At 29.6% G+C, this 18,642-nt stretch overlaps 1 protein-coding gene across 1 annotated transcript; it reads right to left on the bottom strand.

Annotated features, from left to right (window-relative positions):
- Window positions 1-3,165: 3,165 nt before the first annotated feature.
- LOC110698670 (metallothiol transferase FosB-like) lies at window positions 3,166-6,374 on the bottom strand. The gene is made up of 3 exons (XM_021876167.1): window positions 5,994-6,374; window positions 5,677-5,782; window positions 3,166-3,775 (listed from the first exon to the last, which is right to left on the bottom strand). The coding sequence occupies exons 1-3, from the start codon at window positions 6,146-6,148 to the stop codon at window positions 3,521-3,523; spliced, it is 516 nt and encodes a 171-aa protein (XP_021731859.1). The 5' UTR covers window positions 6,149-6,374; the 3' UTR covers window positions 3,166-3,520.
- Window positions 6,375-18,642: the final 12,268 nt, after the last annotated feature.

The following is an 18,642-nucleotide window of genomic DNA, read 5'->3' as shown; positions in this document are numbered from 1 at the left end:
GTGGTGAGGAATATGTGATATGGTGAAAAAAAAATTAAAAAAAAATCTCTATTTTATGTATGATGAAAATTGTATGTATAATCAGTGCTTATTAGGCTGAACATGAGGAGTAATATTATCTAAGAAGATGTTAATCCCTCGTATTTTCATTTCTTAGGAATGGGTAGCTGATTGTAGACTTGTAGTTTTGTAGTTTTGTTTAGCATATGAAATTGAAATTCTACGGGCGGCTCTAGAGTAAGTAATTTCATTTGGTGAGAGCCAAAACCTACTAACAAGTGTAACTTCCCATAAATAAATATTACGATATACAATCAAACAATTCCACCTTCGCCCACTTCTTAGATTTGTTAATTTTTCATAAACTTTACCATCAACCAAACAAGCACTCAATGTACACAAGTCACCCATTGTCACACAAACGTTAAACAAACTTCATCCATCTGTATTAGTCGCTATACTGCTAATATTCATGTATACCACATCATCAATGTGATAAGTGCAACGCATCGCAATGCAACACAAGCCTAAGCCAAGTGTTGAACCATTTTTGAAGATTTTGGGACCAATGTTGAAAACTCGGGTGAAGATAGGTTATACATATTGGGGTTATATGATGTTGTTTGAAATCATATGTATATATAAACCACTAATCGATCATATAAAGCTCGTGGTGGACTTAACATGAGTTATTAAAGGGAGGTGTGTATAATAGTATAAGGCAAAGTTGATGGCTTCAACCATCTAACCTCCTAAAGTCTTGTGGGGTCCATGAGAAATTTCTTATCATTTTTTTTTCTAGGCCCAAAAATAAATAAATTAAAGTGGGGAGGGGTGGGGGTGTCCTCCACAGTCATAAATTTTGGTTTGCATCCATAATAGACGTACAAACAAGTTTATAAAGTCTCGAGATTTCGAGATTGAGTTTGGTTTAATTATATGAATATTCTAAAAAAAATTGTAATGAAAATAAAAAAGATACAGGAGATGGTTCCAATATAATAATTGGTTTGCAAAATGAAATGTGTCAGAAATTCTTCATTGGGTTACCAAACCTAGCTAAACTCACGAATTACCATTGTTGATGCTTGCATGGGTTGAAATATTGATGTTACACATGCCATTACCATTGTTAATTTTGGTTGTTTACAATTGTCCATAGCGAAGCCTTTGTTCATGAAACTTCATTTCATGGGTAGCAAGAATAATTATTGTTAATGGGAAATCATCACAGTTAATTTTGTTTTCACCAACATTCCCTTTTATCCCTATTTCCCTAATTTCTTTTCATTTTTTTTCACCATGATTAAAGAAAAAAAAAATAATAAATAAAATCAAGGCAATGATATATAGACTGATAGAGTAGTAGATTTTTCTCTCAAATTCTTTTACCAACACACTTATTGCAAGTTGAACATGAGAAAATAAATATTCCATACACTTCATATACCCAATTATTAAATCATTGCCTCAATCAAATAGTTTATTCTCACTTTGTATATCAAGGAATAGAGAGTAAAAATAGTCATTTCAATCATGTAGTTGTATTTTGAGTTCTCAACTAACACGACATTTTGTATGTTGAGTCCCTTAGGTTTTGATTGATAGTTTTGAATGATGACAAACAGCTAAGGGAAACAGGTCCTTGAAAGTGTTCGATACAGTTGGGGGAACCAGCTAACATAGAACACTGTTTCCCCAGACAAGTTATTACTTACATGAGTTTTCTTATTGAACTAACTTGTCTTTATACAGGGAACAGTTATATGATAAAAGTGTTATGTACTGGTAGGGAACCAGTATGTACTGTTTCCATGGTTGCTACGTGGTACAGCAGTCACTTACTTTATGTTGTGCATTAACCATGTTACATGTGCAGTAGTTGAGTTGATTCCAAGACTTGGAGCATAGAAGCCTTTCGAAGATATTTCGAAGAAAGATTGTTTGCTCATAATAGAAGTATTCAAGGAAGATTCAAGTCTTGAAGATTACATGAAGAAAAGACGATTTATGCTTTAATATGTTATCTAGGTTTTCATGTAATATGCTCCGTAGTATGCTTGCATGTTTGGGTTATATAAGTGCTTAAAAGTATATTGAAGTATGATATGAAATCTGGTACAAAGTTGGAACAGGTTTCATAACATGTTTCAATTCAGGGAACCAGGTCGGGGAACCAGGTTCACTGTATTCGAGCTGCCGTTTTGGAAAAAGATTTTACAAAAAGATTTTTTCGAAAAGATTATTTTGAAAATATTTTGTGCAGCTGGAAATAAGATGAAATATTCTTGGTTACCTAAAAACTAGGAGTATTTATCTTAATTGATTCTATCTTTGTGATTAAATCAAATAAGATAAAAACTTTCCTAAAATTACATTATATCTTATTCTCTAAGATTGTGTGATTTAAGGAAACTAGGTTTTAGGAATCTAAGCTTATATAAACTCATCTTATTTCACATATTTCGTGTGCCTCTCCAGAAATTAAAAGAGCAATTATTTGAGAGCATATACTTAAGCACTAATCCCATTCATCAAGTCATATACAAGAGCATTCTAGTACTTAAATATTTTCTCTTAATTAGCTTCGTAGAAGTGAGATCAAAGGGGAGTTCTTGATTCTTGTATTGAGTCTTTAACAAAGTGGTTAAAGGCTGGGTGAGTGTTTGTGAGTTCAAACACATTGGGCTTACGAGTGTAAGTCGAGAGCACACTCGGAGTAGAGTGTGGGGTTTGCTGGTTCCCGGAGTAGGGAACAGCAGAGTGTTCTTTGTCTTTGTTTTTCGGAGTAGATTAATAAAGAACTTAGGATAGGAGGACGTAGGCCTGAGTTGGCTGAACCTCGTTAAATTTGTTGTGTTCTTTATTGCTTTGTTTCGTTAAATTTGTTGTCTTCTTTATTGCTTATTTATATTCCGCTGCGTACGGGAACCAGCACAACTGGTTCCTCACACATAATCCGAAAAGAAGCAAAATTAGCCAACGATTACTTAACACTCAATTCACCCCCCCTCTTGAGTGCCCATTGAACCTTCATTGTAGAAACTAGAAATACTTCTTCATAAGATTGCAAGAAGATACCACCTTTCAAGTATAAATTAGAATATCCTTAATAGTGTCATGTAAAAATTTATAACTTGCATACAAAGTTTAACAGAAAAATAATGAATGATTGAATTGACAAGTATTTAACATTTCATTTGAAATAATGAGAAAACAACAATCTTGTTTTTCATTTTCCAATCACTACAACACCATAATTTTATTTTAGATCTTGCAAAAAAACAGTGACATTTCGCCTTTCGTCCCAAGAATATAACACCACAAACCCATAAACCAAACAAAAACAGAACACTGTGAAGTCCTCCTTACTTTGATACATAGTACTTCTTACATTACCAACATCTCCCTATAATCTTAACTAAAATAGTCCATAATTTTTCAAGTTCTCAACCTACAAGATTGATATGCGCCACATTTTCATTTTCCCCTGCTTTGGTCCCAATATTTGTGTTCATCTCTACTGCTGGACCACAGGGCTAGTTTTCTGTTGTTGCTGTAAGAGGTCGAATTTCACGAGCGAGCACGATCTTACCATGTCTCCCGAGAGAGGAATCACTGGGAGGTTGTCGCAGTTGCATATTTCGATCATGAAACCGTCTGGATCATGGAAGAAGAGCTGATCCACGAATATTCCACCTTCTTCGACTCGTGCTCTTATATGCTTGATCCCCATTTCTTTCAGCTTCTTCTCTACTGCTCCCATGCTTTCACACTACATGTATAAAATAGTATAAAGTATAAACATGAGATAACTACTTAAGCTATGTAGATATTTCAAATGTATACCTACAATGTTTATATGATCATTTGAGTTAAATTCCTGAAAAAGAAAGTTAAATACACTAGCTCAATCATATGACTAACATTCTTTTTTAATTTATAGAAGAAGATTAAAGATGAGAAACATATAAGTCTAGTGGGTATTCCACCTATTGTCGATTGATTTCGGATGGATGGATCCCCAACCAGCCTTATATATGATCATCCTCTTCTTCAATGCGGACCTTGAATTACCATTCAAATTTTTGAAATGATATCAAAGCCAAGGAGGATCTCATCCGAACCCTTCAAAAAAACAAAGATCACATCTCTTTAGGAAGAGTTAGTTATAAGTCACCTAAATTGCTCCAAAACAAAAATTGAATCCCTACAGTTCATTTACCATACTTGCCAATTACTATAGCTATTACATACAAAACTTAGTACGTAGGACTACTCAATCACCTTTGAACTATAAGAGTAACAACTTGTTAAAGTCGCGTTAGTTACATATACTAATATTTTGAAAATACTTTGATCCAACAATTTATAGACATGGATAAAAAAAAATATCTATTGTAGCGTACCCTGTGACTAGGACCATCATAAACACATCTCAATCACGGCATGAGTTGTTGCTGACTCTTCTAATGGATAACACTATTGCGTATTACGTAACGTAGTACATGATAGTCTAGAAATTTCGAATCCTATATGCATAGTTCTATTTCAATTTCTTTATATCAACTTCAATTACGTAATCATAGTGACTTTCTTGTGCATTGAAACAACCTGTGTCGTATAAAATGACAATTATATATAATTTTTTTATAAATGATGAAGATATCTTAAAGGTGATTAGCCATCCATTCGTAATTATAGCAAGACGACAATGATATCTTCAATAATCAACATCCCACAGATTGTACATTTAGATCACCCTGGGTTCTCTCATGTATCGTCATGTAGACTCGAACTTGAAACCTCCAAATTCACCATTGTTACTTAATAGTGAACAATAATAAATGAATAATATAATTCTCTTTTTCATAATTCATTTGTAATTGAAGTAATGGACAAACGAGAATATTCTGTGTACACTAATCATGTGCATTAGAACGTATAAATAGTATGCTTCAAACCCGATAAGGACTAAACACTTGTCAGTTGTAGGTAGCTGAATGTACATGCATTGTGAAATCACCATTTTGAAACTAAAACACGTTTCTCTTTTTATTTTGGAATTTTCAATTGATGACAAATTGATAATGTTGCCCAAAGTAACAAATAAAAGTGGTTCATGAATCATGGATCATGGCCTCAGGTCTTAAACATGTCACTTTTTATGTGTAAATGTTAAGGTTGACAATTGACACGTAAAAATAATTTGTTCATGTAAGAGTATACGTCCAACTAGTTCATTTGTTTGTATACCACTCAAAAACAAAATTCTCATGGCATAAAATCATCTTAAACAAAACTTGATCACATCTTAAACAAAACTTGATCACATAATTACGTACGAGTGTACGACTATATAAATTCAAGTCTTTAATCAACTAAAGACATGCTTGATTTATCTGATTTTGTTTGAATTTTTTTTATTGACAAATATTTTTGTCTAAAATTATTATATCCAATTTTTTTTTAATATAAGCTTATTTTATTTTAAAGTAATACTTTAAACTTTTTTTTCTTCTAAAATTATTTTTCAGAAGCAAATTAAACTAAAATGCAACAATCATACCCTTAAAATAAAATCACTCTATATACTTAAATTAACATTAATTCCTTCTTTAAAAAAAAAAAAAAAAATCCTAATTTAAGTGCACTATTAATAGAAGTAACAATTACCTGAAAAGAAATGTGGTTATCCTTTGGATTAATTTCTGTTTTTTTGGGCAATTTCTCTGGTTCAGGCGCCTGTAACAAGTGTATTCCAATTCCGTACCCAAACAGCCTAAATTTTCCAAAAAAAAAAAACAAAATTAATAAAAAAAATATATAATCAAAATCAACCCCAGAAACCAAAATCATTACGACATACTCCCTCCGTTTCTCAATACATTGCCCGTTTTTAATCCGATGCATGGATTAAGAACTGGAGATTTTATATCGAAAAGAAAGCGAACCCTTTAAATTAAAATGAATTGAAAATATAGGAAAATTACCAAGCTCCATCAAAATCAAATGAACCGGGTCGTCTAATTGGAAAAAACCCAAGAACATCTTGATAAAAGCTAATGGATTCTTCAATTGAACGACAAAGAAGAGAAATATGATTTATAGATTTTAGGTGAAGCGGGTTTCCTTGAACATCCTTCATTTTTTTCCTTGATTTTTGCCCCTTTATTTTTAATGAAAATCCAAAAAAATCGGCACTTTTTAAAAATTAACTGATTAATTTGATCACAAATAACCTTGAAATAGGGAATTGATTTGATAATTTAATGAAAATTATTAAGAAAAACAGAGGAATGATGAAAAAACAGGGGAATGATAATATCAGCAAGTTTTTTATTTATTTTTAGAGTTTTGGTTGTGTCATTTGTGGAAATTGGGAAGGGTTTATATAGATGGAGAATCGAAGATGTAACTGCCACGTGTATCTTCAATGATTCTATGACACGTAGGTTCCACGTTGATGTACACATGACATTAAATGGAATTTTATGATCCCCTAGTTTAAAAATAATTGGTACACTTGACTTTGTAGAAATTTTATTCGACACGCTTTATTTTCATATATGTCTAATTATATGTAATATTACATGTTGGATTGATATGTTATACAATATAAAATAATTTGTATAACAATATATTGGAGTGTATTTCATTTGATATTGTTCTAATGTTCTCCTAGTACAATGTACGCTCATGCACCGCTCTTTAACTAGGTTCTCATTTAATGTTAGGATACATTAAACGTTGACACTTACAGACTTATGTAATTTATACGAAGTATATTGTATATGATTAAGAAAATGTACATATTACCATTTGAGAATTGAGATTTCTTAGATTCCAATAATGTAATTGTATATTTTTATAATGTTTTAAACTGTTTAGCATTATACTTCATAACTAAAGATGGTAATGCTTAAAGGTGTGCATTAACCGTAACATCTCAAATACATATGAGAACATTTATACTACGTAGAAACAAAGATAATAACTAATTTGAGAAAAATATACGGAGTACTTTATACCGGAGTAGTATTTAGTTTTACCCAAGGAACATGATTTTTCCCTTTAAGGCAATTTTCTGATGATTATTGTAGTTAAGGTTGATGATAATGATAATAAGACCAGACAATTTCTGATTAATACGTCATTAAAAAAAATGTGATTAGGCTGATAAATTTTAACTACTTCACAACTTGATTTTAGTCGGATCTGAGTCAGCTTTTCGGCTAGAGTTTTTAATCAACAAATTAAATCCAGCTCATCGATAATTCTATACAACATACTTCGTATTACATATTGTAATTAGTATACGCGTATTAAGTAGTACTTAATTTTTTCCTTGTGTTTGGTAATATAAGAAAGGTATCAACCAATTAGAAAAATTCTTCTTTTTTTTTTTTTCGAAAATGCTAAAAAAAAATTATTGTCACAAATGACTGATGATATTTTGGATAAGGACGATGATGTGACAGGTAATAAATTAGAAAAAATAATAATTAAAGACAATATATGACATTAGGAAATTGGAAAATATGGAGATCATAACATAAATAGAAAGATTACTGGAATAAAAATAAAGAGGTAACAAAATCTTCTTAAAAAGGCAATATATAATACAAACAGATGGAAGGATATACAGGATAAGGATATGATATGATATGAATCATAAATTCATATGATAAATGGGTTTAATCAGGTTGAATTCATATTGTTTGGTTCAAGTGTTATTAATTTTAGATGGGATTTTGATAGTATTGTTGGGACCGGTCAAAAATTATAAGCTCAAATTACTCAGACCGACTTCCAAAGAAATATGCAACACTTCCTTAATACTTGTACAAATGTTGTCCCATTATTAATACTTAACGGTATGTAGTCTCACTATATATCTTTCTTTCAATCGATACTTAATAAAAAACGAAGTAATAAAAACTGTGTAACATAAACTTCGAGTTGAACATATATTTAGAAATAAAGGGAGTAACAAATAAGTCATTGCAGGATCGGATGTTGTACAAAGACAAGAAATATAAGAGCCACTAGCCAGCAATAGCATCATATGAGAAGACAAAGATAGGCAGTAGTAGCACCAGGTAGCCGTGCACATGGGCTCGTTCGCACCGAGTGCTAGGTGCATCAATGTGCGAAGAGTCGTACCTACCGGCTTTGTAATTATACGATTAATTACGTCAAGTTGAATAAAGATAGCCACGCTTCTGATAGTTTTTGTTTTGGTGTCTTGTTAGTAATTAGTGATAAATTGATAATAGTACGTATAATTTGATTTTATTTTTTTTGAATAAAAACATAGTTTAAATATAAGGAATTTAACTGGTATGAAGTCTCACCATTTTCATGGTTGCAAGATCGATTCTCATATCTTACATCTACCGGTTGAAAATTAATCTCAATTAGACCAATCGAATGAATGCATGCATTATGTACGCAGTTGATAAAAAAACAACTAAAAAAAGGGTGCTTAGCATTATAATCTACAGCTAATTAATGTCAATCAATAAGCAACGTATGATTATGATCAATAAAAAAAATCATGTAACCCTAGTTGCACTGCCGAAAGCCATGTGATTTTTGGACTGATTTGCGTATAGTTGTATATTAAAAAAAAAATGTAGTAAAACTTACCAAATGTTACGTATTTACACTGTCTTGTATGTTTGATTTTAAAAGAAAATTATCCTTCCCTACTTGAGGTTGACAACACGGTTGCTGATTGCCGTGAATTTTTTGTTGTTAAACACGGGTGAATGGTTGATGATGTAATTTCATTGTATACATTCACTAAATACAGAACATGTATAATACTCCCTCTGTTTCATAATGATGATCCTGTTTATGTAAATCGATATAAGTTTTTACCCATCTTTAACCGCAAATATCTTTAGTATCACATTAGCAAAAATTATAAAAGTTAGATATTAATAATGTACTCATCAAGACGAATCAAACTAGATACCACATGACTATATTTGTTCTTATAGATTGAGAGAAATTAAAAACATTCTCTTTTATTTTTAAAATGTCAAAGATTTCAAATAGGAACATCATTATAAAACGGAGGAAGTATACATGTTTTTTTTTAATATATTTGCTTACGTTGAATTTGATAACATGTAAAACGAACGATCAATGGTAAAGAAGATGTAGATGGGAGAATGAAAGCGATGAAACCACATGATTGTAAAGGAAGTGAACTAGTGAAGTATACTTTTAAGGACATACCTAACAAACCTTGGACATACTTTTAAAGGTAGAGGATTTAATTAAGTAAAATGTTATTTTGATTTTATGATTTGATTAAACTTAATCCTTATTAATATTTTATTAACCTTTAAAACTAAATGTTACCAAATTTGTATTAATGTGTAAGTTCACATATGAAATTTTTATAATTTATTAAGTACGTAATTAATTAAGATATTTAGTGATAAATCAAACACAAACAATTTGTTCTCATTTGATTTGATGTCTAATTAATTCAAATATAAGTGAATATCTACTACTTAATCAAATAAATTGAACTGAACACAACCATCATTCATTTTTTTTTTTTTTGGTGTTTAGAGAGCCACAAGGACGGATGATGAGAATCGATCTCAGGAGCCCCTGAAACCGAGAGAGAAACTTTAACCACTTGAGCTATCCTCACACCCCACACAACCCTCTTTCATCAATTCAAATTTTTATTCATTTTTTTTTTTTCAATTCACTTGAGCTAACCTTTTTTATTCAATTTTTTTTTTTCCTTAATAGATCTTATTTAAGTTAGTGGACCTTATATAAGATCCTATTCATGCTTGTATCAATTCTTCTTTTATCTATATATTCTAAACATATCAACCGTTATCTTTATCTAAAGTTATTAGAATACTTTATATTATCTTATTTTAACTTGTTAGCACAATAACACTTATTTTATTTGAATTGATTAAACATAAAATCAGTAAAAATAAGATAATAAAAACATATTTCCTCAGTTTCTTGTTAGTTGACACGTTTCTTTAGTCACGTTTGCCAATGCACAAACTTAACCACTAATATATTTAATTACTGATAAGCAAAAATTATAAAAAGTTGATATTTTAAAAATATATATCGTGACGAATCTCATAAGATCTCACATTACTATCTTTTTCATTACATATAAAGATCAAAATATGATAAAAGAGAAGTATGTGAATAGTGCTAAACTCAAAACGTGTCAACTAAAAAAACGAAGGTAGTGGTTCATATATTTCGTCAAGCTATTGTAACTAAAAGTATGTAGAGGGTGTTTGATTATTCATTCAATCCCAAAAAAACCAGGATAATTCATTCGGATATTTATGTAGCTAGCTGTGGGCCTTGTGGCCCTCTAAGATGATGATAAATTGATAATGATGAAAGATAATACGAGTAAGAAATTTAGGGTTCGAAAGTGATAAATAGTGTAGTGTACTGTGTACATGTTACATGTATAAGGTGATTCACGGGTAACCGACCAGTGGGAAAGTCTGACATATGTCAATATCTTTTACATGTCGAGACTTTGAGATACTTCCAATCTTCCAGACTCTTCTTTTATTTATCTTCGTTTCTTTATCACATTTTGCTCACTTCAGTTTTCCACTTAATTTTATTACGTAGTATTATAATTTTTGTCTTATCTCTCTTTCACATTGGATCTTTTTCACAATTGCTTTTATATGTTGACATTGAAGACTACCTAATTAAACATCACTATAATTCGGTGTTTCAAGTAGGGCATATATTGTGGGGCATTCAATGTTATTACTCTTTTGATTCTTTTGCATTGAAAATTTGATATCATAATTATTTTTATTGAGTTGGTCCATTGGTGTTTTATGTTGTTGAACCGTAACATGACAAGGTTACAATTTGTATCAATCTAATAAGGTTCTTAAAACTCCTGCATTTTGAAATTTACACTTATGCGTGCTATTATGAATAACATGTAGAATCAAAGAATACTAAGATTATTATATCCAGTTAAATACTTACGCTAATATGAGTGTTTTATAGATTCAAAGAATTATCTCCAATATTGAAAAATAAATAAAATGTTAAATAATGCACAAAATTAAAGTTTATACTTACCGTCTTACGAATCTAAATTTTATATTCATTTCTTGTTATTAAGCCTTTTCAATGTGGTAAACTTGTGTTAAGTAATCTGCTACTTCGATCCCTCCATTTTATATTGTTCTTTTTACTAAGAATTTTTTATGTGAGATAAAATTGATCAAAGTAAGAAGAACCATATAAAATGAGAGTATTTCTTTTATTAATGAAATTATGCAAGCACGACGATAAACACTAGAAAAGTTGCGGCTCCCTTTTTCACATGTAAACAAACTTTATTTTTGTCATATGAGAGTTCAAAACTTCCATTGTTCCATTGAATTGTTAAATTATATTACCTTTTGTAATGTGAGCAACCACAAACAAATTTCATTACAATAAAACACGATACTTCATTACTTCCTTTATCTATTTTCTTGTTCCTTTAAGAAAAATCATTGGAAATATATTGTGAGGGTAATTTTGTTGTAAAAAGGAATACTCTAAATAGGAACATCATTGGTGCTCCCAAAAAGAAAAATGATTATGAGAACAATAAAAAAAGACTAATGGAATAATAAAATTGTGAAAGAAAATTTAAATTTATATCAAACATTAACTCTAAAAACAATTTGTTTATACATACACACAATGAATTAGACAAAAAATTGTTCATGGCTAATATTTATGATGTATACATTGAGACAAATCTAATTAATAAGATCTCAATGATATAATGACTATATTTTTACTTAAGTATAAAATACTCCGTACTTGATGGTGTAAGCGAATGCTGAAAAGTTGCAATTTAAATTTAAAATTGGTGTAAAAATTGGAAGTAGTGATTTTTATTTTAAAATGTCGAATCTTCTATTTATAAAAAATATATTATAAGCAGTTGATATTCTAAAAATGCCTATTAAAATATTATACTTAACATATTAAGCTTTGTTCTTTTCACGTTATTCTTACTAAACTAAAATTATATTTTTAACAACATTAAACTTAAATTATCTAGACTAAATTGAACTTATATTTACCAAAATAAAATTTCTTTAAGGTGAACAATGGGCCTAACATTCATTCTTAATATCAACAAAACCTAATCAAAATAAGACATAAAGAATGTAAATCAATATGAAAAAAAATAATGGAGGGAATATTTTCGTAGGTTGCCTAATCATTTATGAAGATTCTTTCGTGGATGATTAAAGCTGGTTGGTCCTCTATTATTATAATTTATGATTGTATTCGAATAAAATATTTTACTCTAAGAAGTTACTAGAAATAGTAAACTTGATTGCATAGATTAAAAAATACGTAGTATAAAAAAAAAATCAGGAAACAAGTTCAAAAATTGTGAGGTTGCCATAATAGACCAAATCATTTTCATGTGTTTTTTGGCTTGGTTCAACTTCAACAGTGGCAACTAGACGCGGTTTTATCTCAATAAGGTTTCATTAAAGATTTTGGCGCACGTGGTCAATTGCACCCCTTGACTCCTTGAGCCGCGCCATTGCTAGTCTTTTCATCAAGTGAGCCAGGATATATTAGTTTGATTATAACCCAAGTTCGCAATCAATCGCCTAAATATCATATCATATCATATCACTAATAAATAAGTTGGTCCCGCAGCTAGGCCACGAGACAGCGACACTTGACATTCTCGTTTTTCGTCAAGTGTCGTGCGCGACAAATAGGCTTTTATTATGACACATATAATGCTAAATAATCGAATTTTGGATAGACTTTTTAAGATAAAAATGTTGTATAGAGTTTTATTATCGATATACTACTAATATTTCATATATACAAAATTAATCATAACTTTTAATAAAAATCTAATAACTCGGTTCTATTTCCATCATAAAATTTGTTTTAAAAAATTCTGTAAAAAAAAATTGGATTAGAAAAAAATAACCAAAACGTAATGTACTAGGAGAATTAAAAATTTTATATGCTTAATAAATAAATAAAATAAATATATTAAAAAAACACGCAACTTATTAAGACTCTAGAAATCTAGATCATCACAACTTTATGAGCGATGGTACAACTTTACGAGCGACGGTAACATATTTTTTATTTTACAAATATGATTATCAAGTGGTTATTAAATTATGAGTAGTAAATTCGAATAACATAGATATTTTTCTCACATATAGTTATAAATCTATAATATGTATTGCGCTTTTACAAAATTCAATGATATCCGACATACAAATATCCTAAATTAAAAGAGATATACACCTCTTACATAACGCTGTTTATATCAATGATATATATGTTATAAAAATTGACATGTAAATAAAATGTTAATCTTATTAGTAAACAACTCGGGCATTGCCCGGGACACAAAACTAGTCTTTACTTAAAATTAAGCCTCGTGCTTATATGAGTACATGTCAAGGGATTGATTATGGGTGAATAAGATTTAATTTGGGGAATGTTCTATTCACCAATTTTCACTTATCAAAACTTAGATAACCCTTGTTAGAATTTATTATTCGTGAACTTATTATATATGAACATAACTGAAAAATAAATTAAGGTGAACAAAACAGACTCTTAAACTGTAGACCTTCCTAACCAAAAATTTAAGTTGATGGTTGAAATTTAAGATTGATCTATGTTTACTATCAAGCAATGTGAGCTAAGTAGACATTTAGCCAAGAGTCAATCCATATATATCTTAATTACGGAGTACTTAAATATATTGGCTAAATGCCTAAATATGTTGAATTCCACATAATATATCCATATATGTGTTATGTTTTCATTGATTATATATACTTCGTTTAATAATAGGTATCAGAATTATTTTGTGAATAAAAGGATACCATGTAGTTAAATACTTATCACAATCAATTTAATTTTTTTTAATCAATTATAATTTGCCATGTCTACTATATTTGCCACATAAACTATACGAGTAATATGACACTCTTTGGACAATTTTGTTTGGATTGAGGTTCATTATAGATTATTAGGAAAGCAACCTCAAACATTATTATTCAAGTGAATATAAAATAATTCAGGTTTAGCGTCAGAAAATCAATGAAAGGCGAAATTATGACAAGCTATGCATTAAACGATAATTAAATATGCATGTATTTACGCTGTCAAACAGTCGGACTAGGAAAATAGATCATAGATGGTAATTGGCACAAAAATAAATTTACTACATATATATACAATACATATTGCAAAGAGTAGCCAGTTTAGTAGAAAATTAATACGAAATATAGATAAGTTAAGTTAATGCCATGCATAATGTTCTGATAACCTTATTTTCACTTATGTCACAAAATATATATATATATATATATATATATATAAAAATAAAAATAAAATAAATAAAAAAAATAAAATAAAATAAATATAATTAAATAAATATAAATAAAAAAAAACTTATATACAGGATAATAAATTGAAGAAAAATATGTAAGTTCAAATAAGAGTTAATAATTAAGAAATACTCAAGTTCAATTTACAATTAGAATATGATTAAACAAGGTCTAATATATAATTGATGATTTTAAATAAGTGAAAATCAGATAAATAGAGTGCAACTCAAGCAACTTAAGTATGTAATCTCAACAATAATTATAGTTTTTGACAATATAAATACATGATTAATGAGCAAGTTGAAAGAAGATTATTATTAAGGAGTACATATTTTATACGTAAATTATAATACATGCATTATTGTTGGAGGTGAAATCAATGATATAGCAGTTTTCAACTCCTAACTAATATAAGATCCAGGTGGAAACAATTAATTAGCGATAATTAAATATTAATTAGTCTGTGGTAATCAATAATAGACCTTAGTACAAATTGTTTACTAGTACTACGAAGTAATTAAATTGACGGTGATATAATGACATGTGACTAATGTACTTGTTTAAGAAATCTTAGACATAAAATTCCAAAAAATTATGTATAATGCAGATGAAAGTAGCAATCACAGATCAGATCATCAATACAAGGTGGGGCCCTCGCATATTTGTACATTTATATACAAAAAGAATACCATTTGATGAATGAATTATAGGATTATTAGGTAATGGGAGTATGTACATGCTCCGTAGTTTATTAGATATGAATAATACTATTTTGTGATATGATCATTAAGTAGATGAAATGTGACAGCAATATTAGCTTAGGAAGATTAATTAATGAATTATATGAGGTAGGGGAGGAGAGGGGGGTTTTCGGTGAAATTTTTTATATACACTCGGGTGCAAGGTGTACATAAAGGTATTTTCTACTCATTTAATAACCTTCATTGGGTGCATCTACCTATATGTGCAATTGGGTGTACAGAAAATGTTCTAGGTATTCGGCGGTAAGGGAGGGACAGGGTTTATTTTTGATTGGGGGTCAGGGATCAATATGAGAGAGGGGTTGGTTTTTGGTGGTGAAGAGGAGTTGGTCTGTGGTGGAAGCAGAGGTAGTAAGTCGAATTTATATAATTTTTAACCAATTAATTAGGTGTTGACATGTGGTAGGAAGACTGGTTAGAATAAAATCGAAAACTTATTATTTGAAGCACGACATTTATAGTACTAAAATTACAAGAGGATCTTATGACACAAGAAAATGTAATTTTAGTGGTTTGTACAACGAAATATTTGTACTGATGTAACCTTCAAAAACAAATTAAGAAATTGTAGGAAAAGGACCCCTTCAATCATTTTGGTGGAATTGATTTTTACCTATTGATATTGGTGGGTTATGGGTCTACTATATTTGCTAACAAAAGGTCTATAATTGCTAAGTTTTCTTCACTTTGTTGAAAAATTGTAAACTCTCTTGTTGCATAAATCGATCGAATGATGGCCAATCTTTCTTTTTTAGCCGGTGTATTTCTCATGATTTCCAGCATAATGATTATTAATTTACACTCCTTCCATTTCTGAAAGTTCGACTCACTTTACATTTACACGGTATCTAATGAGCATCTTTGACCACTAATAACTTCGGATATATATAAGTAAAATTTTTAAAAAGTTGATATTTGAAAAATATAGCATTAGGGGAATCTAATAAGATCAAACTTGTTAATTTATTTTGATTGTATAAATCATAAAATGTGGTCAAAGTTATTTTATTTTGACCACATGAATAGTAAGTGAGTCGAACTTTCAGAAATAGAGGTAGTATATTATGATGATATCTAGTCCAAATCTGGCACAAATTTTTCAATTGTGTACATATGACAATGGTTAATTATCTATATATATATCTAATAAACGAATTAAATCTATCAATATTTCACTTGATTGAATATTTTTTTTTTTAATAGATATTCACATGATCTAGTAAATGTAAAGGCTTTTCATGTTACATGAAGATAGTACGTATATGTTTCAAACAAAAACTAAATATTTCATTAGCTAGAAGCAAAGCTACTATTGAATCCAGTTAAGAGTCAATTTGAGCAACCATATATATATTGTTAAATTATTGTTCTAGTATTCTAATTGTTAGAAGAAAAAAAAAATCCATGCATATATTGTAAAAGAATTATTCAAATTACCCTTATTGTAGGATTGATCAACGACATATATAATACAGAACTAACTGTTCTTGGAGAACGAAGCTAAGGACTTTAAGTGTACACACCATGTGATATGGCAAGTAGGCAACGTTACATGTTTTGAGTTTATGACTAATAATGAGTGTAAGTGTGTAAACCCACCTTATAAAGCGTTCACCCGGCCATGAAATTTCTAATGTGAATTGAACTATGAAAGCAAGCCTTTGAGTTTGTCCCACCATCGTTTCTCGTAATCACACCTAGGGAAAATCGGGAAATGAGATTATGGTATCAAATTAAATAAAATTTGACCAAAATATTTGCAATGGGACAAACACTTAGAGACGGAAGGAGTAACACCTACTCCATATGAAGGTATACCAAAATTTACCTTGTTGCTAGAATGAATTCTAGGTAAGTGACATGAATAACCATGGTGCTGTTTGCAAACAGCACGTCGTTTTGTTACTTTGGCATGCCCATTACATTGCACGGCCCTTCCAATTCCCATGCATGCTGCATGCTTCTTTTGGTTTCTTCTTTTCTTTCCATGAATGTTATGTTAACCCACTAAAAATAGAGTATGAAACTGTACTTAATTATCTTGACTTAGATATGCTACCATGCATAAATTAATGTCTAATTCTAGTGATATAAATATATAAAAAATATAGAAAAAAATGATGAAAAATATTACCCCCTCTTTTTTATGATATATTGACACATGTTGACTTTTTGCACTGTTTTTATGTAAATATTGACTGTAATTATTTTTTACTAAAGAGTTTCATTTTATCAAATTTTTTAAACTTTTGCAATTATTTATAATTAGGGCCAAACGGTGTATTGCCAAGTGTTCCAAATTTAACTTTATCAATTATTATAGGATAACTATAGTATTTTTATTGTTAAATTAAACCTCTAATTTGCTTCAGAATTTCTTAAGTTAAAACGTCAAAATAGATAATATTATGGAAAAAAAATACTCATAAAAATGTATAACTATAGACAATGGCCAAAAGCCATTGTATTGTATTTGACTACTCGAAAATTTTGTGGACGTTTATTGTATAATGGTTATGTGATGATGAATTTGATTAATTTGTCCCTTGAAATTTCCAAACTAAACAAAGTGAGAAATGGACCAATAGAAGCTCAAAAAGATGTAATTATTTACCCCTTTGAAAAGTTGGGATTTGGGAAGAACATTTCATATTAATCACAATTGAAAATACTATCTCTAATTCCTGGCTATCAACGACTAATATATTTATACATAACACACACACACAAAAAAAAAAAAAAAAAAAAAAAAAAAAGACAAATGTTCCGCATAGTTTTATTAAAATATAAAGCTTTAGTCCAAGTGATTGATTGTTATAATTTAAAATTATTTTAATTTCAACGTAATTTTATAATACATCAATCATCTATAAAACGAGTATTATGTTTATAAGATACGGTGACCTACTGACGTATATAAATTGTTGTTTGATATTCAAGCAACCACATATTTGTTTGGTCACTCTTTTTGTAGTTAGCAAGTTCGTAATACCTAATACTCCTATCCTCATATCACATTTTTATTAGGTATTTAAATGCATCGTCAACATCATCTATGATTATGAACTCTAATCCATATGTATTATACAAACAATATCTCTAATATACTCCGTATAAGCAACTATCAAAATTCAAAATTTAATGTAATATGATGTCATAATTGTTTTTAAAGGTTTACACACATATCATATATACAAAGTATATATTTAGAAATTCACTTTATCATTAGAGATTCAAGTGTTACGAATTAGGGATGTCAAATAGCTTTATTGGTTCAAGACTTCAAGTACGAACTTACAAAGTATGTAGCTTCTTACAACTTTTACATGTTATTAACTTTTTATCGTATCCATACTCAAGTCCAGCTCACCAACAACGCATTCACCTAAGGATTTACGCACAATAGGTTACAAGTTCGCCCCCCTCCTACATTTGCTATCTCCTTG

This window comes from Chenopodium quinoa, unplaced genomic scaffold, assembly GCF_001683475.1.
Source record: "Chenopodium quinoa cultivar QQ74 unplaced genomic scaffold, ASM168347v1, whole genome shotgun sequence".
In the NCBI taxonomy this organism is placed as follows: domain Eukaryota; kingdom Viridiplantae; phylum Streptophyta; class Magnoliopsida; order Caryophyllales; family Amaranthaceae; genus Chenopodium; species Chenopodium quinoa.
The sequence above is the reverse complement of the archived record's forward strand: the minus strand, read 5'-3'. Positions and strand labels throughout refer to the sequence as shown.

Bases quoted from the DNA above. Each gene is read 5' to 3' on its own strand.
- LOC110698670 (XM_021876167.1), bottom strand. From the start codon at position 6,148: ATGAAGGATGTTCAAGGAAACCCGCTTCACCTAAAATCTATAAATCAT. The intron at 5,783-5,993 runs GTAATTTTCCTA...TGGAAAATTTAG, and splicing joins TTTGATTTTGATGGAGCTTG to GCTGTTTGGGTACGGAATTG. The intron at 3,776-5,676 runs GTAATTGTTACT...TTATACATGTAG, and splicing joins ATAACCACATTTCTTTTCAG to TGTGAAAGCATGGGAGCAGT.